Below are 23,109 nucleotides of genomic sequence, written 5' to 3' on the forward strand. Positions count from 1 at the left end.
GACGATGGCTGCAATCAACAGCTAGATCATAAAGATAGTGGTTGTAACAACATCTAATAGTGTAATATAACTAGCTACCAAATTACTTAATTGTTTTTAGCCTACACTAGAGTATATTGCCTCTGCATTACTTGTACAGTATGTACTCAGTTACTCTTCGATATTGTAAATAGGCAACATCTAGCATACACAACTTCTCTAAATACAATTCAGATATTAACATTTCTACGTACTAATTCTTACTTGCCAATATTATTACTTGACTTTTTAGTAGCTGAATTTGAAATTTATTCTTAAATATATTTAGTACCATTCAAGATAGCAACTACCGGAAAGAATCTAACAAAATACGCCTATATTTCATTCCTGACTAAGTAGCACTATTGGTTTAACTACCGAGATTATTAATAACTGTTTACTATTCCCAGTATCTATATTAGCGTAAATGATAATTTAAGACCATTTCAATCAATCTTAAATTAACCAGTAGTTTAATTTGACCTTACGCTTTCAGCAACAATAATAATAAGGTAACAATTTTACTCTCTAATCTAAGTTGGTCATTCATAAGTGTAACATCGTTATAACAGAATCTATGGTAAATAATAGGCTGTCTATATATCAATAGTTCGCAGTTAATCAATTAATTTGGCTATAATGACCAAATTTTATGTCTAACTAACTGTGTTATGGTTAATCCTCGAAGTTGACTAACGCCTGAGATAATGTTCAAATCTTTCAAATTCAATTAGTTTAATTAAATCGGTATATGTAATGAAAGAGGACAAATTAAACGACATAAGATCTATTTGTAAACGCTACGTCAAAATAATTATCAAGATATTCCCTATTGCATCTAATAGAATCCTAAACTGCTCTAAAAATATGAATTCAATAACGAGAAGTATTATTTGAGCCTTTAAAAAATTCAGTTTAGGACCAAATGATATAAATTTTATTTTTTTATGGTTTAAAATCTAAATTTTAACAACTATATAGCAGATTAATGATCAAGACAAAAAGTCAAATCATTTGAAGTAGCATTTCCTACTATACTATAAGTAATTTACAGTATATAATGATATGAAAAAGAGAAATCTTGATGTAAGAACATTTTACAATGGACCAACTTGGGAGTTTGTGATATTACTTCGCCTTATAGAATTATTACCATTTTAACTCATGCATAATTAATTGCAAACTCCTCCGAATCGTTTCTGTATTATACGTACTGAAGCGGCGCCGTAACGCCCATTGCCATTTTACTGTACTTTGCTCATACTTACTGCAAAAGCACTTGCATAATTAATTATTAAACTTTGTGCCGGCATTATTCCCGTATTAGATTGACAAAAGAACGAGGAGGGCAGTTGCAAAGCATTCTGCACTTTGATAGGTGGTACGGTAGTGCACGATTCTCCAATATTAGTACAGATCATTTTTGTGCACTATTTTAATTCTCTGGTGCTATTTGGACGAAGCTACTCGATCAAAGTTGATTTTTATCGTTTACGTGAGGTATTACGTATGCATAGCTCAGGCCTATTACTTTAAATATCTGGTTAATACAGCGTAAAAGAACTTCTCGATTTCTGTTTTGTTTTTTGTAAAATAGCATTGCTTTCAATTCGAATTGAAAAATGTCTGACCAAGGAAGTGACAGTGTTAAGAAAATTACAAGTTTTAACGGTCGTGTTTCTAAGGATGGATCTGGCCAATTTCCAGCACAGAAAGGTAGATACCATTTGTATGTTAGCTTAGGTTGTCCTTTTGCACACCGAACCATAATCACGAGAAAGTTGAAAGGCTTAGAAGATATCATTACGATGGATATTACACACTGGTATATTCATGAAAATGGTTGGTTTTTCGACGAGACAGTAAATATGAGTACTAAAGACACAGTTAATGGCTTCAAATTTTTAAGAGAGGCTTACGAACAGACTAATGCAAATTATAGCGGTAGAATTACCGTACCAGTACTTTACGACAAGGTTAACAAGGTCATCGTTAATAACGAATCTGCCGAAATCATGGAAATTCTAAACAGCGAATTTAATGAATTTTGCTCTACTCAAGAGCAAAAGGATTTAAATTTATATTCTAAAGAGCATGAAGAAACGGCCAACGAGCTATTAAGCTGGATATTACCGTAAGCGATACTTAGTGCACTTTCAGCAAAGTGCTATTACTATGATCAGAGTTGAATGTCTACAGTACGATACGAATATAGTCGTAAACTTGTCAAGTGCAATATATTAGATCATGGTCTTCACCATGACTAATCAGATTTTCGTCCTTATACATTATTCATGAATGACTAGAAACATTATTACTGGAGTTTATCGTGTTGGCAATGCCACTGATCAAGAAAGTTATAATCAATCTGTCGATACTCTATTCGAGAATCTCGATCGATTAGAAAAACACCTTTCTAATCGTCGTTACCTAACAGGAAAGACTATAACGCACGCAGATGTCAAGTTATTTGTAGCATTAGTTCGTTTCGATGTGGCATATTACGTGGTGTATAAGGTTAGTTATCAGTTCTGAGCGTTTCTAACTTTGTGCTAAATATATAATAATGCTATGAAAATAATACCAACCTAAGACTATGCAGTAAATGTAAATAGTCTTACGATAAAATTTGGCAGGCTCAGTTACTTTAACACTATTTCTTGATTGTGAATTATAATTGATTGAGTTTCTTCTGTGATGAAATGGTAGTGTAATACAAAACGTATTGCTGATTATCCAAACATTTGGGGCTATTTGCGAGATCTTTATCAATCTCCAGGCTTTGGAGAAACGGTTAATATTGAGCACATTAAGAATTTATACCATGTAAGTGAATATCTTATTTACATTGCTTTGTACACTTGAAATTATTAGAAATTGCGGATATTGCAATTTAACTTATTTTACGATAAAAATTTAAATTTGTTATTGTATTGGTTTTAACTTCTACTTTTTTAAGTTTATTAGTTTACTCTGATTAAAGCTACGTAGCACTGTATAAACTTTTATTTATCTGATGTATTGTAGGTGAGCGACAAAAAACAGAAGCCTACTAAAATCTGTCCTAAAGGACCAGTTGTCGACTTTACTGGCAAGCATGGACGTGAAGCATTAGCATCAGCATAGAATACATGTGTGCAATTAGTTGGCGTAGTAAAATGACAGTACAGTCGCTGCAATTACGGTAAATTAATCATTAAGAGAAATGTAAAGATATCTATAACTGGCATAAAGACTGTTTTAGAGATATAGCACTACAGCTCGTTTCTAGTCATTTAAGAAACATCTTAGCTATTTAGATCTTAGTATTTGAAATTTACTGAGAGTTTTAGGTTTTAACATCTTACACTATTATTTGAAAAATTTGATATTCTCGTCAAGCTGATGAACATACAAATATACTTAGGGCACTATTCAATTGCGGTAGATAACTTTCACATAAAGCGCATATCAAGAGATGATACGTAGTTGTATAGACATTTTAATCTACAGGTAGGCCAGACAATGCTAAAATAATTATATAGCGTAAAGGCTGTAATAAGAACTTATCTAGCTTAATTTGTAGTATGTAGATGTTATGGTAAAAAAGTATGTGTTTCATTATTGATTATCAAAATACAATAATAAAAAAAATATGACGAAATAGATTTTGGATAATGTTCTATTAGAAATTCTACAATTTTAAGTTTAATATCTATATGATTCTAAATTTTACCTTCAATGAGAAATTTTTACTTTAGTTCTATCTTCGAAATGTTTTAGAATGGGTAAAGCTTTATACAGTGTAAAGTAATTATTAAATGCACGCAATTCATCACTGTACCATCATACGGTTTCGTACTCTACGTCGAACTTGTATTTGCCTTTCTTTAATCATTAAGGTATACACATTCTTAATTAATTTCGATAATTTGATAGCAATTCCATTTTACTGGTATATCTCATTGAGCTAAATAAATGCTTACAGGAAACTTGCTTAAGATTTTTAAGCAAGTTACTTAGTTGTCGACGTATAAAAGTTTCACAGTCGTATAATACGATACTAAGCGTTCAAATTTAATAAGCGGCAATATAGTAGGTAAAATTGTTAAATAACTTGGGATACTTCAATGATCATTCGGCTTAGCTCAAAAGCGGTACATGGCAAGTTCCTTCTTTATTAATTCAATAATCTATTGCATGCAAATTATTAAAGCAATTTATGCTACAATGTTTAATGCAATAGATAACTCTTAGGATTTATTTAAGTTAAGGACGTTGAAGAACGTTTGCGGAGATTTGATGACGGCTATGATTAATAGCTAGTTAACTCATGAAGATAGTAGTTATAACGATATCTAACACTACATGTAATACAGCTAGCTACTAAATTGTTCATATATTTTCAGTCTATATTACAGTATACTGCTGTTACACCCTTCTATACACTTGGTCACTCTTCGATACTGTAAATATACAACAACTAGCATACACTACTTCCCTAAATAAAATTCATATATTAAAATTTCTACGTACTAATCCTAACTTGCTATTATTATCACTTGATACTATAGTGTCAGAATAATAAATTTGAAATTTATTCTTAATTATACGTACTTCCAGTACCGTTCAAGATAGCTCTACTGGAAAGTATCTAACAAAATACGTTTATATTTCATGATCGACTGATTCGCACTATTTATTTGACCATTGAGATTATCAAATACTATTTATTGTTTGCAATATCTACATTAGCGGAAGTGATAATCTTAATCCCAAATTAATCTTTTATTAACAAGTAGCTAGTTCCGATCTTACGCTTTATGCAACAGTAATAAGTAGCAATTATACCCTCTAATTTAAGTCCGTCATTTGTATATCATTATAGCATGCTATACATTCATAAATAGACAGTGTATATTCGAACGGTACACAGTCAATCAATTAATTTTGCTATAATGATTAAATTTAGTGTCTAGCTTGCTGTGTTATGGTTAATCCTCGAAGTCGAGTCATGTCTTAGATAATCTTTAAATCTTGCTAATTCAATAAGCTTAAATAAATCGTAATAGGTAATGAAAGAGGACAAATTGAGCGGCAAAAGATCTATTTGTAAGCGCTACGCAAAAATAATATTTATGATATTCTCTCTAGTGTCCAATAGAATCCTATAATGTTCTAAAAATATAAATTCACTTACGAAAAGTGTTGTTCGAGCTACTTAAAAATTCAGTATACGACTAATTGATACAAATTTTATTTTGTTATCATTTAAAATCTGAATTTAAACAATTGTTTTGTATATTTAATGTCAAGAAAAAAATCAAACGATACAATGCAGCATTCCCCACTAAACTGTAACTAATACACAGCTTGTAATGATATGAAAAAGAGCAATCTTCATATTCAATTTAAACATTTCGCTATGGTCTAACTTGGGAATTCACAATATTACTACGCCTCATAGTATTGTTACTAGGCTTGTACAACTCTAGTTGTTACTATTGAACTTATGGATAATTAATTAATCGTAAACGCCTCCAAATCGTTGCTGTACCACAGCGTCGCCGCAAAGCACACTATCATTTTACTTCTCTCATACTTACTTACTGCAAGGGCGATAAAAACTCTTGCATAATTAATTAAACTAATTATTAACTTTGTACCGGTATTGTTCCCTGTATTAGGTTGACAAAAGAAGGAGGAGGGTAATTGCCAATCAGGTATTCTGCACTTTGATAGGTGGTATTAATAGTATTGCAGATCATGATAGTGCATTATTTTAATTCTCTGGTGCTATTTGGACGAAGCTACCCGATCAAAGTTGATTTTTATCGTTTACGTGAGGTATTACGTATAATATTGCTTAGGCATAGCTCTTTAAATATTAATGGTTACTGCAGCGTAAAAGAACTTCTCGATTTCTGTATTATTTTTATAGAATAGCATTACTTTCAATTCGAATTGAAAAATGTCTGACCAAGGAAGTGATAGTGTTAAGAAAATTACAAGTTTTAACGGTCGTGTTTCTAAGGATGGATCTGGCCAATTTCCAGCACAGAAAGGTAGATACCATTTGTATGTTAGCTCAGGTTGTCCCTTTGCACACCGAACCATGATTACAAGAACGTTGAAAGGTTTAGAAGATATCATTACGATGGATATTACACACTGGTATATTCATGAAAACGGTTGGTTTTTCGACGAGACAGTAGATACGTGTACTAAAGACACAGTTAATGGCTTCAAATTTTTAAGAGAGGCTTACGAACAGACTAATGCAAATTATAGCGGTAAAATTACTGTACCCGTACTTTACGATAAGGTTAACAAGGTCATCGTTAATAACGAATCTGCCGAAATTATGGAAATTCTAAACAGCGAATTTAATGAATTTTGCTCTACTCAAGAGCAAAAGGATTTAAATTTATATTCTAAAGAGCATGAAGAAACGGCCAACGAGCTATTAAGCTGGATAACACCGTAAGTGATGCTTGGTATATGTACTTCCAGTAAGTGCTATTACAAAGATCAGAATTGAATGTCTACGAAACGAACATAATTACAAACTTATTGCAAGCTTGCTAAACTTTGCAACATTTTAGATCATTTACTTACGCTCATTACGACGGTATTGATAGATAAATCACGATTTTCACCATGACTAATCAGATTTTCGTCCTTATACATTATTCATGAATTACTAGAAATATTATTTTCGGAGTCTATTATGTTGCTAATGCCAAAAATCAAGAAAGCTATGATCAATCTGTCGATACTTTATTCAAGAATCTCGATCGATTGGAAGAGCACCTTTCTAATCGTCGTTACTTAACAGGAAAGACTATAACGCACGCAGATGTCAAGTTATTTGTGACTTTAGTGCGCTTCGATGTGGCATATTACCTAGCGTATAAGGTTGGTTCCATCAGTACTGAACATTTCTAACTATATAGTAGTTAAATACATGATAATACTATGATAATAGTACCGATTTAAGATTATACAGTAAAGGTGAATAGTCTAAAGATAAAATTGACAAGCTCCGCTACTTTAACGTTATTTCTTGATTCTGAATTGGAATTGATTGAGTTTCGTTTGTGGTGAAATTGTAGTGCTGTATAAAGCGTATCGTTGATTATCCAAACATTTGGGGCTATTTGCGAGATCTCTATCAATCTCCAGGCTTTAAAGAAACGGTTAATATTGAGCATATCAAAAAGTTATACCATGTAAGTGAATATCATATTTGTATTACTTTGTACACTTAAAATTATTTGCAATTGTTGCTATTGTTATTTAACATATTTTTTGCGATAAAAATTGGAATTTTTTATTGTATTAGTTTTCTGTGCTATTTTAAGTTTATTTGTTTACCGTGCTCTGATTAAAGCTGCGTAGTTCTATATAAGGATTGTTTTTTTTGTATCCTACGCGTTATAGGTGAGCGACAAAAAGCAACAGCCGACTAAAATCTGTCCTAAAGGACCAATTATCGACTTTACTGGCAAACATGGACGTGAAGTACTCGCTTCAGAATAGAGAACGCGTATATGTGTGCGATCATTTGGCCTAGTAATATGACAGTACATTGTCTTCAAGATATAGGGCTGCAGCTTGCAGCTAGTTATTGATTTAAGAAACATCTTAGCTATTTATATCTTAGTATTTGCAATGCATTGAGAGTTTTTCGATTTTAATATCTTACGCTATTATTTAAAACACTTGATATCACCGGCAAAGTGATGCATGTACTGTACAAGTATGCTTTGGGTATTAGTCAGTTTGCAGAAGATAACTTTCACATAAGGGACATATCAGGAGGTGATAGATAGTTGCATAGACATTTTAATCTTCAGGTAGACCTGATAATACTACAATATTTGTATACGATAAAGGCTGTAATTATTTTGATATTAGATTTATAACAGCAATTAGAACTTTACTAGCTCAATTAGCTGTAGTACGTAAACGTCATGGTAAAATAATCATGTATAGAATCATAGATTAATTATCAAAGTATAATAATAAAACAATATGACGAAATATATTTTGGACAATGTTCTATTAGAAATTCTACAATATTAAGTCTTTACTATTTGTAAGATTTTTAGATTTTTTCCTTTAATGAAATTTTTTACTTTAGTTCTATCTTCGAAATGGTTTTAGATTGAGTAATGCTTTATACGTTGGAAACCAATAATTACAATACATGTACGTAATTCCTCACAGTACTATGACACAGAGTCGCACTCTACGTCAAAGTTGTGTTTTCCTTTCTTTAATTAATCATTAAGGTATAGGTATTCTAATTAAATTTCGAGATCTTCTATGTTATACGCATAATATGATGAAAGCACATTCGTTTAGAATTGGCTAAAGCTAAAGTGCAGTTGAATTCGTTAAGTTCTTAAATTCAATGCAGTAAAAATACTTTTAATAAGTACACTCTAAAATAGTCTGTTCTACTTTAGGTGATTCTTATGCTCAAATCTACACACACGGGAATCACGTTTAATTATTACTTCTAGTTATGGAAAAATTGAAGAGGGTCAACTTGAATTTGAAGACTAATACCGTGTGCTTCATTCTTTTTAGCTATATTACCATAATATTGGACGGTATTTATATTATATTTTTAATATTATGTCAGGTATTTGGAGCTTTTACCAACACTATTGTCTGTTATTCTCATCCAATTTAAATCAATCCTTGATTAATTATCATTAAGTACGTGTATCTATTTTGACCTTTTGGTGAAATTGATGATGAATATGTATCCTAATGCAATCCAATTAGGCGATACATGATAACAATAGTAAAAGCTCGCTGTTGCATGATGAGCAATACCAGTAATCCTATTGCAAGGCTGCATCTGTCCCATTCGCGATCTAATAGCTACTTTGTGCTTCTGTGAATTAAAATTACATATCGATTGCATTTTGGCTTTACTTGCATAATTCATGAGTATGGTAAGTCATACTTTAAAGTACTGTAAAGTATGAGTTAAGTTCTCTTTCATATCCTATAGTATCAGGTAGTGCAAATTCATGACATGCGTTAGTGCGCTTAGACAGCCTGTTATTGATAAGCGTCTATCTATCATTTTGCAGATAGGTATACGAGTTCCATAGTAACGTCTACGATGACTTAATTAAGTAATTCTAACTATAGACTATTTCAAAATGCACTGTCATTTGCTGCTGCAAGGGGTTAAGTATAAGAGACTACGACAAGAAGGTAGCAAAAAATGCATTGTCATTTAGCAAGCTGTACGTGATTGAATACATAAGGGACTACTGTAAGAATCAACTAGCTTAAATACTGAAGTACTGCCATGGACTATTTAAGAATGCACTGCCATTTAGTGCTGTGAGTGATAGAGTATCCTAGCCTGTTCGTCAGAGTCGTATGCTGTAGGTCATATATCTCCATTTTGCAGATACATCTACTTAATTAAGTCTAACTATTTCAAAATGCACTGTCATTTGCTGCTGCAAGGGGTTGAGTATATGAGACTACGACAAGAAGCTAGCAAAAAGTGCATTGTCATTTAGTGAGCTGTACGTGATTGAATACATAAGGGACTGCTGCAAGAATCAACTAGCTTAAATACTGAAGTACTGCCATGGACTATTTAAGAATGCACTGCCATTTAGTGCTGTGAGTGATAGAGTATCCTAGCCTGTTCGTCAGAGTCGTATGCTGTAGGTCATATATCTCCATTTTGCAGATACATCTACTTAATTAAGTCTAACTATTTCAAAATGCACTGTCATTTGCTGCTGCAAGGGGTTGAGTATATGAGACTACGACAAGAAGCTAGCAAAAAGTGCATTGTCATTTAGTGAGCTGTACGTGATTGAATACATAAGGGACTGCTGCAAGAATCAACTAGCTTAAATACTGAAGTACTGCCATGGACTATTTAAGAATGCACTGTCATTTAGTGCTGTAAGTGATAGAGTATCCTAGCCTGTTCGTCATAGTCGTATGCTGTAGGTCGTATATCTCCATTTTGCAGATACATCTATGAGATACGGCAATATCAGCCATCGTTTTACTCTATTGTCTAGTGTACCCATACAGTACTACATGAACTGTATAGCATGTTCACCTTCGTTTTAGAATTTTGATGTAAAAAATCGACTTCCTTTGTTGCAATTATTATTATTAAAGTGATTTCAACATGCTAGAATAAAATCGATCCAGTTTTGATATTGATGATAGCATTTAAAAAGAATTCTTCTATTCTAAAGCGAATGCAAACACGCTCAGCGTGATCTTTTTCCAATTCTTGAATATGAAGTTAGACACTTCAGTATTCGCCATTTCCACATATCCAAAATTGACCGGATTTTGCCAAGAAAGGGCCCGCATATATATAAGAAGTGCTAACGCATCGGATTGGAAAAGGATCTTACTGTTCACTGCACAGCGAAGCATCAGGCGCTACTTCAGTACCATGGACTGCTGGAAGAAAATTGTCTACTGTACTGTAAGGTGCTTCTAGTGGACTGTAACATGCAATAAACAACATTAAAAATGCTTCATCATCGTTATCATCACGTGATCGAAAGAAGGATTCTACGGTAGGGTAGTGCTCATTTCTGACCCCCCAAATGAATAAACAGTATGGGCATTGAACGCTTCGCTGCGTTGCCTGTGCGGCAAGGCTACTTCCCATCGATTGGCTCAAGATGAATCGATGTCAACCGTGGAGGTTGACCTCTATTGTGTCTGGTTTTAGCGCATGGTCAGTACAGTAGAAATTGGCTAGCCAATAGTTGGAGGTGAGCTATTGGACATGCTGAGTCATAAGTTAGCAAATCCCAAGCTAGCTGTTTCCAAAGTGTTGAAATCGATTTTCTCGTTGGATTAGGATCACTTTAAAACGCTGTTGGATCATGTCTACCAAGAAAGAAGTGACTAGTTTTAATGGCCGAGTTTCCAAGGATGGATCTGGCGAATTTCCAGTGGCCAAGGGCAGATATCATTTATACGTTAACCCTGGTTGCCCTTATGCGCATCGAGTCATCATCATGAGAATGTTAAAAGGTTTGCAAGATGTCATCAGTATGGACACCACCCACTGGTATGTGCATGAAAATGGTTGGCTATTTGACGATACGGAAGAGAATTGCACCAAAGATTCCATTAATGGCTTTAAATTCCTTAAAGAAACTTATATGCAGACAAATCCCAACTTTAGCGGTAAAATTACCATCCCTGTGCTGTATGATAAAGTCAAGAAAGTCATCGTCAACAACGAATCTGCCGAAATTTTGGAGATGTTAAACAGTGAGTTCAATGAATTTTGTCCAACTCAAGAGCAAAAGGACCTCAATATATTCCCTAAGGAACATGAAGAAGCTGCCAAAGAATTACTATCATGGATATCACCGTAAGTACTGTGATGTTGATCGATACTGATGTTGCATTCCTGCTTCGTGCAGATACAACGCCAACTGTTCCGAGCCACTAAGGTTATACAGCTCTGTAGACGATCAATCAGTTATCCATTGGATTGACCTCAGATCATATTCCATTTCAAATGTCGTCATGATTGCTGTCTGTATGCAAAACCAACTACTTTTTGCATTCAAATGAACGCAACATTTTAGTCGCAGTAACGATGTATTGACACATTCTTATGATTTAGCCCCTTGTCCTACTGGACAAGTGGACAGTGCAGATTTCAGACGAGTGTTGTGAATGCAAATTTCCAAATGATGATTCTGTATTGATCAAATAGGAATATCATTACTGGACCTTATCGTGTTGGATTTGCTACTTCGCAAGAAAATTACGACAAGGCTAGCGATTCCCTGTATGAAAATCTTGACCGATTGGAAAAACACCTATCCAAAAGTCGCTACTTGACCGGAAATTCATTCACACATGCTGACATCAAGTTATTCGTAGCATTGGTTCGCTTTGATCTTGCCTTTTACACAATCTTCAAGGTTAATATTAGTATTGATGAATTAGTGATTCACAGTCAGAAAATGACTTCAATTAATTGAAAGATTATGGCTACTAATTACTACAATGCAGTAGTGCCTACATACATGATAGCAACCTTTGATAGTTTCCTTTCTCATTACTATAAAGTTGATAGTATACGCCGCTGATAGCAATACTTTTGCAATAAAATTGAATTTATTATTGCAGTGCAATTTCAAGCGAATCGCTGACTATCCAAATATCTGGGGTTATTTGCGAGATCTTTATCAAACTCCCAGCTTTGGAGATACGGTCAACGCTGATCACATCAGGAAAATGTACTTTGTAAGTATGCCTTGTTTTCAATGTCAAGGATACTTGTAATAACTAGAAATCATTAATATTAATGCTTAACAAGCATTTCATGGGATATTCATGACATTGAATCGCTTATATTACCTAACTCAACTACAATCCTACCATTGCAAGTCCTTGATCGCAATGAATGCAAACATGTTGAACAACTCTTTTTATCCTCTATATTATAGTTGAGCGACCGAAAGCAGAAACCAACTAACATTCTTCCCAGAGGACCCGTTGTTGATTTCTCAGGCAAACATGGACGTGAAGCTTTAGCATCAGCATAAAATGAAAGTAAACTACTTATCTTAGTAGGCGATGTCCATTAAGGGTGTTCTATGATTCACTTGAATCTGTTATGAAAGGATTGCAGTCATGATTTGTTTGCATTAACAATATGATTTCTATATCTATAGAGTTAGGAATGTAGCTTAGCGAGCAATAACCAATAGCTTAATTATTACTGTTTCTACAGATAGAACATTTAGTGAGGTAATAAATCATATAATACCACTTGCACTGTATTTGATTTTATCCAAGACATCATACTGTATATTCAAAATAAAAATTCTAGTTAAAAATTAAATGTTCAACTGGAGTAGTTTTCTTGCCTTTGGAAACATGGTTGTTATTAAATTGCTGCTTCACATAGACTAAAATTTTTTCTACTACGTAAACACCAACCGATACATTAACAGTCACATAATACGCATCTCGAATACGAATATTGGACCATTTAGATTGCTAAAATCTTTCGTGCTAGTCTTGTTAACCTAGATGAATTCATAATTTAACTTTCTAAATATCTTCAGTTATCAGGAAATAATGGTGAATATGACTATTGTAACATTAGGGAATCTAAAGTGGCTGCAATCTCTCCTGCTAGTCCTATTAGCAGAAATGTAATCATCACTGAATTACTTGGATATCTTTTAGTGATCCGAATATATCGGTGAATTCGTAGTGCTTGTCCAACTTTGCTTCGTGTAGGATATTGCTGCATGAGAAATTCAGTTGCACCGTATTTGATATTGCAACGTCGATCTTCTTAAATTATATTACGGAGCCATATCTTAGTTTCACTTTCAAACAAGCAAAGCATAGAATTTATAAACTGAATACTCCGGCCATTTCTTCGTAATGTTATTTTACTGTTATCTTCTAATAAGCTTGATCTTCCTTAGCTAATTGCAGTAAATTAACTGGATAATAAATTCGAATATTCTTAAATTTTACAACTACGGTAATGAAAGCTAATAATTGTTAGAGTGCACAGAAATGACTGTCATTAATTACAGTAACATACCTGTAGTGTATTCCGCTCATGGTCATCATTCGGAGCTTTGATATATCTGCATTTCTTGTGCTCCAATACAGGATTGTGTACGGTAAGAATATTACTACAGCCAGAGAGCATTGCAGATCCGAAAGTTAATAATTGGAAGAAGTCAATTATTAGTTATTCTGCTAAGGATATACTGAATATAATTATCAATCGAATATTTATCAAAAACATCTAGCCAATCCCCAATATCTGCTTATTTCATAAACCGTGATTAATAATACAAGAAAATCAGGGCCGTATCTCATGCCTCAACATGGAAGGATGTTCATAAAATCTGTTTATTGAATTTGATTAGATAGGCTGCATTACGGCCAACGTATGAGAAGATTAATTAAGTAGTAAGCAGGATCGTGGCTAAACTAAAGATCGATCTATATTACGAATAGATCACTCGAAAAATTTGGTTAACTTTCGTAAATATTTAAATCGGCTACAATATAAGTTCCCTAGTTTTGATGGATATATCCACCACGTTCGTGTGTATAGTCTTGGCTTATGCACATCTGGCTCTGTGTAGTTATGTACTGTTTTACTATATCTTCTACTGTAGGCCGTTAGGGCAAAGCGCCATAGCCCAACTGAATAATTATCGTGAATTGCGAGTATTCCATGCATGGAATTTGATTATTAATAAATTATTTAAGGTAGCTACAAAAGCAGCTGCTAGTATTACTGGATTCCATTGTCCATGTATGTGTGGTATATTTGACTTAATGCGATCACGTACTATTTTATTTATCTTCACAACAATTCTAAGTAATAGCAGAAAAATAAACGATTGATTACGTTGATATGACATCGCGAACCATTATTTCTCACTTTACCATTGTGCATTCATTCAACATAATGTTTATACCTTTATCAGATTTAAATAGGCAACATAAATAAGACATTACCACCATAAGTTCTAGATTTTGGAAGCATTTCCCATTATGCTAATCCGACTAAGTGCGATCACGTACTATTTTATTTATCTTTTGAACAATTATAAAAAATTAATAATAGAAAAAATAATTCATCACGTTCAAATGACGACATCAACCATTATTTTTTATTTTGATACTGGGCATTAAACTAAATCTAGTGTTTATGTCTTTATCAGTTTTAAATAGGTTATATAAATAAGACATTACTACCATAAATATCTTCATTTTGAGTTGATTGATAAATAAATTACAATAACTTTATCTGAAGTAATTTGTACGTCAATCATAGTTCCGCTAAATAATAGTTCTAGGAATTTTCAAAAAAAGTGTCATCAACCTCATTTAACTATAAATTATATTCCCGTATTACCAGAATATTACATGCGAATTAGCGCAACCGCGCAACTGATTTATTATTATGCAGCATAATATATAATTTTAATTTATAGACAAATGTCAAGACATCATATATTATGTTTATTGTGTATGCTAAGCTTATTGTATTTAAATAATATATTTTCATGGACATTAAATTAAAACTAAGGCAATTGAATATTATCATCTATGCGCTATTAAATGTTGATTGACAGCGCAATTATGAATTACTTTTATTTTAATCATATGAAGCGAATAACTTAATCTAGCTTTAAAATCTGAATTGATAGTTTTCTTTTCAACTGGAGTGTAATTATATTGTACTATTGTATTTTAATTTTTCTATTTGATATCGTCCTTTAAGCTGTTAGAATAAAAAGCTTCAGACATTATCATTTGTCGTAACTGAGTAGACAACGAAAGCAAATCAGTTTCTTCATCATCAAATTTAAATTTTTCAATACCTGTATTGTCATCATCCTTTTAATCTAAGTATCTTGCCATAATTCTGTTATAAATAGTATATATTGTTGCATATCTTCACATATCTATTTTAATAACGCAAATCCTTTTGGATATTCGTCACCATCACGATGCTTCTATTGTTAATTGGTTAAGCGATACTTTTATAAGTAGCATCATTAATACTGTTTATCAAAATAGCTCGTAACTTTTTAACAAAATAGATAAAGTTACCGAATTGGCGATTTAATTTTGCTTCTTCGACCAAAAATAGGCATAGAAAATACATAGCTATTTATATTTAGACTTAAGAGAATTCAACAATACCTACAGTATATATCGCTGGCTTTGCTATTTTTGAAATTATATAAATACAGGATTTGCTGCTAGTATAGAAGGAATCTGCAAGCATTACAACTGTAATCTAATGGAAACTGGAATGATTTTTTATCTGTATGGGCAAGTCAATTCCAGCATATTAATTATTTTATTTTTGAAACTGTAGCATGAATGAACTCAGTTATAAATCAATTCTAATTCTAAAGCCATTATTATTTGGATACCCTAATGTAGACTTTAGTCAGTAAAGAACAGAATTGGGTTCGAATACAGAAAAAGCGTATCTGACTGCAGTTTAGAAGGATGCACATAGGTTAGTAAATGAAATAATTTTTGCTGCGGAATTTTAAAAATGATTGACTTCTGTTTTATCTCATTAGCCTAGAGAAGTAAAAATTTAAAATAGCTGAATATCATCGTAAATAATCTGCGCAATTCGATTAAAACAACAATATTTAAAAGTAACTATTAATAACTTACTACAAAACAATACGATTAATAATATTTCGTCTCGTAAATATAGTCGCCTTAGGTTACTTAAGCTCATTTATTACTATCAAAGCTGTTACTTAGTGTTACTTCCTGTTTAATATTATCTGCTATACTATGATTGTTATTTCTATACAGCGTTTATAGTAAAGAATGTTGTAAACAGAATACATTACGTCAATACTGTGCAATCAAGAACAGAGCTGATGTTTTGCTATTTACTATTTATTATCTAACAATTTACTTAATTAATATTACTATTTCCGATTTGACAGTTGCAGCGCAGATAAATAGCCATCAATCAAAAGAAAAACATTGGCTTATTGTGGTACTAATAAGAAGATTACGATTAAATTCCTTTACATTTACTTTATAAGTTATTGTCTTGTAAACGAGTACTGAATAAAAAAATTAGGCAGTTATCTAATTGGCTTGCTGTTATATTACTAGCATTTATATTGAGTAATAATATAATTCACATAGGATTAGACTATTATTTATTACTGTACTATTCACTTATATATGTATTCTATTCTTCTTCGTTTACCTTGACTGAGTAAGATTATAAGTAAATTATTTATATCATTCATATTATAGATCAAGGATAATAAGGTGTCAATCAAGTCAAGATGCTGTTTATCATTAGTACTGATTGATAGCCTATAGAAATGAAAGCGATGCTATTCTTTTCCGTAAATATGATTGATCGATCAAGTTACAAATCAAGATATTAAGTATAATATGTGTGCGTACTCGATCCTACAAAAGCTCAACATGCAATAGCTTCTTTCAGATTACATGTCCGATATGATATTTGATTGACATATTTCGTAATTTGATTGCTATATCCTTTGTGTAAGTAGTAAACATAGAGTAGCTTCAATTTTCATTCACCTTAATCTTTTCCTTGATTCTACGAACGTATCGGAAAACTATTTAGAGAGTAACCATCTAAGGAATAAAATTAGAAAGGAATAGTAGCGCCAGTTATAAGCATTAAAATACTGTTACCCAGTTATCCAGGATTGGATATGGAAAAAATACTTTCATATTGATTGTATACTACAAGCATCTTTAGTTTTTCAAATGCAAAATTAAAATTATGTTCAGCTTGCTTAGGTAAAAAGTTAATTTCTAAATCTCGTACAGTTTTGCGCTTAAAAATGTTTGGCTGGAATAAGTGGAGCCAACAGTTGATAATTAAACTACTGAAACCAGATTAATTCTGATTGTTTATGAAAATACCTCTGATAAGACAAATGACTGCGGCTTGAGGGAGAAAGTCTGGTGTAGTAGTTATCGCACCTGATATTTTGACTAGCAGTGAATATAAGGCCTTTAAGGCTTTCCATTTTCAGTCATTTCGTAATTTTAGTAGAACGGAGCTAATCGTATAGAATTGTTCAATTTTGATTGTAAATGACTCAAACCATTTGCAATTCTAATTGCCATTAAAATTTTATTGAGTCGTATTTTTTATTTTTTTAATAATATTTAATTTAGTTGATTCTGCTAGTTATCTAATCACGACAGACTTCATATTTTTAAGATTTTGAAGATTCAAGTGTATTATATCTTTTTATTTAAATAATACGTATTTTAACACTTGCAGTCTAGTGAAAATATTTCTTGATTAAAAATACTTGTTAATGGAAGTCAGCACTTGAAGAGATTCAGAAAAAAGATAAATATCGGAAATATGAGTATAGTTACCTGTATATAATACACCAATATTTCCAATTCTTTAATGGATTAAATATTTAAAAGTGTAATTAGATTGTATAGGATTAGTTTCAGTCGTAATTTGATTTGCAGTAACTATTTTAGAGAGATATAAAACGAATAGGACATGTTATCGTGGTTACTTAACAGAAATACTGAATTATCTGCAACGAGATAATGTTATAATTTTCATTTACACTTGAATATCAGGTAAATGATCTTTTAGAGTTGTAAATGAGGATTCCAAACAGGTTCTTTGTGTAATCTATTTTAACAATATCAATCATTAAAATACGCCTTATTGCCTCCTTTAGGATTTCAATCCATAAGATTTATGACAAGATTTATCCAGCACATGCTCGAGATCAGTGTCAAGGGCGCAGATATTCCTTCAATTTATCTGCTAGTAAATTCACATTTTGTTCAATTTCTGGCGTGTATGATACAATTGATTCAACTGTTAAGATATACAATGTTTTTCTAAAATAAATGTTCTCAATTTTACTAATGAGCATATCAATACACATTTAGAATAGCTACCACGGTAAAATAACAACAGCACTTAGTGCTGCTAGCAATAATACTTTGTATGGTTATTCCTTGAAAAAGGCTGTCGAAGAAAATTCTATTACAAATTGAATATATCTGGTACTATCCACAACCAGAAATTTAAGAAACAGAATAAAGATTGCAATCTTTTGCATTGTAAAGTGGATGACAGTTAACATATATATATATTTGTTTCGAGTTTTACATTGCAGAATTACTAAGAAAGTATCCTTATGCTTATGGCAAGCTTTCATATATGGCAATTCCTACTGCAGCTATAGTTTTACATAACCCTCAGCTATGCCTCTAGGATAAATTTAAGTCTACATTAATTATAATAACATACCTCAGAAAGATAATCTATAGAAGAAGCTTCTATTAAGATCGTTAAAGTTTAAATGCTATAATGAAATTAGTGTGACCTTAAGCTGGATCCTCCGCTGCAATCCATGTATGAGGCGAAATTACACAGACCTTACCCTCTTTAAACATTTCCAAACTAAATTAAATAATTCTTCGTAACATCTTTCCATTCAAATATTTCTTTTAAACAACAACTCTAGCTGGTCGATTTTAGCTATACTTGAAAATTGCCAAAAGTTACCCTCAAAATTCTCGCCCTTGCAGATATTCCAACTTTTAATACTTCCTTAACATAATAACGTCGTAATATTTGCGCTAGCTATCATTTTTGCAATTTTAACTAGTTACTAAAATATTCATACCATCATTCTCTATTAGGAAGTTTCTTTTCTTACCTAATCTGGCAATTTACTTAAAGTTTTACTATCATTCGCTTTAGTATAGAATTAAGTTTAATCGGATAAGCAGCCGCTTCAGTTACTGCAGATTTATGTCCCACGACTTAGCTTATCACTGATTTCTTATCAAAACTTCATGAGCGTATATTTGCAGCGTGGAAATTGTAGTGATCTCTATGATTAATTTCGAACTGTAGTAAAGAGTTAGCTCTTATTCCTAGACCTCACTTGTGCTGGTTTAAATCAAGAAATGCCTAGTGAAAATCTAGAATTTCTAAATCGTACAATTGACTAGTTGATGACCTAGTGGATAAACTAGTTCATTATAACATATAGATACACTAAAACTATAGCTATCATAAACTATAGCGTCAGGCATTGGATGCGCAGCAAAGTACCTAAAGTAACTTAGATGACGAAAGTTTACGGTGTCCTACCTGAAAATCGAACTGAAAGTGAAGTAGATGCTAAAATTTCGCAATTTAATAAGGTTGATGATCAAATATTTATTCAGAGATGGATAAGGATCTACCCCTTCCAAGTCAGTGATATTTACTAATTTAATAACAATTACTCATCTTGACTAAATAGCTTACTTTAATCTGATTTTTCGTTTGCTAACTCTGGTGCAAATTAAAAATTTTAAGGGATTATAGTGAGCAAAAGTCTAAGTACAGTACCAATCCAACATACAAAAATATTGCGAACGCTCATAAAAAAAGTATTTTCGTTAGTAGTTCATCAATATGGGATTACTTCATTTAAATTATTTTCATTAGTCTGGTGCTTACCAAAACAGTCACAGTAAAAGAATTGAATCTTTGTTTTTCAAGCAATAAATAAGTAAATTTGGCAATGTTATGACATATTAAATTAAGAGCGTAGCTTCAGCATTCCTTCTAGCCCAGCAATGAAATAAAAAGATATCGCACAAGTTCATTTACTACTAAATTCATAGATCTAGCCTAATAATAAATAAATTATGAACAGCGAAATAAATAGACTGGCAAAACTTGCTTAACTGTTCACTTTATTATTCATGAGAAAGATGATTCTCTGTTTACTAACTTCCTGTTTTTAAATGACATGGCCAAGTTACAGTGTCTTTCATTATTCCTTAAATTTCGACATTGATATCAATTTTTTAACTAATGTTATACATACGTACGTAATAATTCGTGGTCTAGACATAAGAACCGAATGTTTAGCATTATACTTTGTCATAATTGAGAGGCAAAAAGATTAAACAGTAAAAAGTATGACGACCTTTATGTTACTGTCTGATTCCATGACTGACTTGGCTTTTAAGAAAAATATAAGTGAATACATTATTTAAATTCTGTTTACCAAAAGTTAATGTCTCTTAATCCCTAGGAGAAATTAGCACTACTAACGGCAAGCAATATTAGGATATAATAGTACAGCCGAATATCTAAGAAAAATCTATGATAGAGCAAAACAATGATAAAGATGACGATGGAATTGGAATAAATTTTAAAGATATGTGAGCAGTGATTCGTTAAAAATTTGGACTTCACAAGTATATCGGATCACAATTTCTACTACTTCAAATTTTGCATTTACTAGATAAAATTCTCTTGATCAATCTATGATGTTGTTTACTTAAAAGATTGACAAGATATAAATTATTGTTGATATATTTATTACTTCTGGCTTAAGGACCTTAAGAATGAAGGCGGCATCTGACACAGTTGTGAAAGATTTAAAACCACATTACGTCAATAGACCGCATTCATACCTTATGCACGTGATTTTTGTCGTCAGAATGACGACGATATTACTCAGAAATATAGCTTTTATGCAATGCTAAAAAATTATACGTAGCAATTACCAGACATTAGAGCGAACTGTAATATTATTTTGTTTACCAGACAATTAGAGAATGTAAAGATATAAATTCTTAATAATTAATTAATCATGCGGTATGTGAATGATCACTGTTTAGCGGCAATACTGTATCTACAAATAAAGAAAAGAATTAAAGAAGGATTATTGTTAATAAATGACAGACATTTAAGATTCGTTGTTGAGTGCAATTTTGAAGTTAATGCTGTCAAATTCTCATCAGATTCGACATATCATAGAATTACGACGAAGTTTACATTATCTGCTCAAATACGCTTCGTATTGATGATTAATACGTACTTGTTTATCTCATTTAGTTCGAAAGCTGTTTTAGGGCTATTTAATGACTTAAAATTAAAAATATTAAGGTTTGATAACTTGTTTTCCATTTAATTATGTAAAATATAATCTGGCTAAGAATAAAAAGAAAGGCATCTGACAATAATTGACTTTAATGCAAGTGTTCCGATTTAATTCTACCTAATAATCGCTTCTGTTCATTCTGAATAATATTATAATGTTCGTTAATTTTATGACTATGCTATTAAGTATTTTGTTAATAGAAAATATCGATTGTTTTCTAAGTTTTATTTCCAATTGAAATATTGATAATGGTATAGAACTGATGTTATGCGGAGTGCAAAGCGTCATATTAAATGGTACGTGAATATCTTTTACCCGCCTTTAACTCTGACTTTCAATCGCTTATCAATATTGATACCAGAGATACGAGTTTTACATTCTAAAAAGAGTTGATAACAATTCATTTATATCCAATTCAATATTAAAGTATTAGAAAACGATCTGGATTTGACATTATCATATTTGAAGAATTTATAGTTCAATATCGTGATGTCGATAGATTCAAATTTCTCGAAACTATTATAGTAAACATCAGCGTAGGGCATTGTTACTAGTACAATTGTCATTTGTTATTTTAAAAAAATTATAAGAATACCATTTGACTTATTACGGCATGATAGCTATAAAATTTAAAATACTGTTAATAATTAATTTAATAAATCCATTTCTAAGCCCTATTTTATTAAGTTTTAGGAACTAAATTATTTAGCCTACGTAATTCGATCAGCGTAACTAGTTAAGGTACTTTTATATCTTGTATTCTATTTGCTATAATTTGAAGTGATGTCAAGATGAGAAATTCAGGTATTGATTGATTATGGTATCTAAAAATTTCATAATAACGTGCTATAACAATCTAGAAGTTACTTAGGTATTCGGAATATTATAAATTCCTGACAACTGTGATCCAATCACAAACTATTTTTATAGCAGCTTAGAACCTCTGATTACGAACAATATTCGACCAAAGCCTGACATACTCTGGATGCAATTGCCTAGGAATAAATCAGTTTATCATAACTAAATATATTGCTTACTAAAGAAATAAAGCCTTCGTTTATTCTAATCTTAATATGTAGCCATATTTTCTTTGTTTGATATAAAAACTTTCAGGTACAATAACAATCGAAGCGATCCAATTCAAAGTATAATTAAATTGCACAGGTACATATTTAATATAAAAAATGTTCAGATGTTAACAGCATTAAGTTGTAAAGTAACTTTATAATAATACTCTATTTTACTCTAGTATTGAATAACAAAATTTGATGTTTTCTACGTCAATTGAAACTTATTTTCATCAATTAGGAGTGTGCATTTCTGTATTGGTGGTAGCTATATTTAGGTATATTATATAAAATCTGTCAATCATCGTTAAATTATTCTTATTAATACGGAAGTTCCTGTTTTTCGTGTTCCTTTTAAATCGATCCTTTTATAGTTGAAGGCGTTGATTGCTTGGTAATTTTAAATTATGTTACCATTAATTTTAAATAATAAAAATCAACATACGATTTGTCAGTTTACTGCAATGTATGATTTACGGAGAAATTGTTTGTTATTCTTAGTTAATATCATTGCTGAGCTTATATAATACATTGAACTTTGA

At 31.7% G+C, this 23,109-nt stretch overlaps 2 protein-coding genes across 2 annotated transcripts; both read left to right on the forward strand.

Annotated features, from left to right (window-relative positions):
* Positions 1–1,640: 1,640 nt before the first annotated feature.
* On the forward strand, positions 1,641–3,144 carry TRIADDRAFT_56970 (uncharacterized protein; the record flags this gene model as incomplete). Its single annotated transcript, XM_002112652.1, has 4 exons — positions 1,641–2,152; positions 2,325–2,535; positions 2,728–2,844; positions 3,046–3,144. The coding sequence occupies 4 exons, from the start codon at positions 1,641–1,643 to the stop codon at positions 3,142–3,144; spliced, it is 939 nt and encodes a 312-aa protein (XP_002112688.1).
* Positions 3,145–5,968: 2,824 nt separating this feature from the next.
* On the forward strand, positions 5,969–12,590 carry TRIADDRAFT_25481 (uncharacterized protein; the record flags this gene model as incomplete). The annotated part of the gene is made up of 4 exons (XM_002112653.1): positions 5,969–6,480; positions 11,753–11,963; positions 12,172–12,288; positions 12,492–12,590. The coding sequence occupies 4 exons, from the start codon at positions 5,969–5,971 to the stop codon at positions 12,588–12,590; spliced, it is 939 nt and encodes a 312-aa protein (XP_002112689.1).
* Positions 12,591–23,109: the final 10,519 nt, after the last annotated feature.

The sequence above is a fragment of the Trichoplax adhaerens genome, genomic scaffold, assembly GCF_000150275.1.
Source record: "Trichoplax adhaerens TRIADscaffold_5 genomic scaffold, whole genome shotgun sequence".
Taxonomy (NCBI): domain Eukaryota; kingdom Metazoa; phylum Placozoa; class Uniplacotomia; order Trichoplacea; family Trichoplacidae; genus Trichoplax; species Trichoplax adhaerens.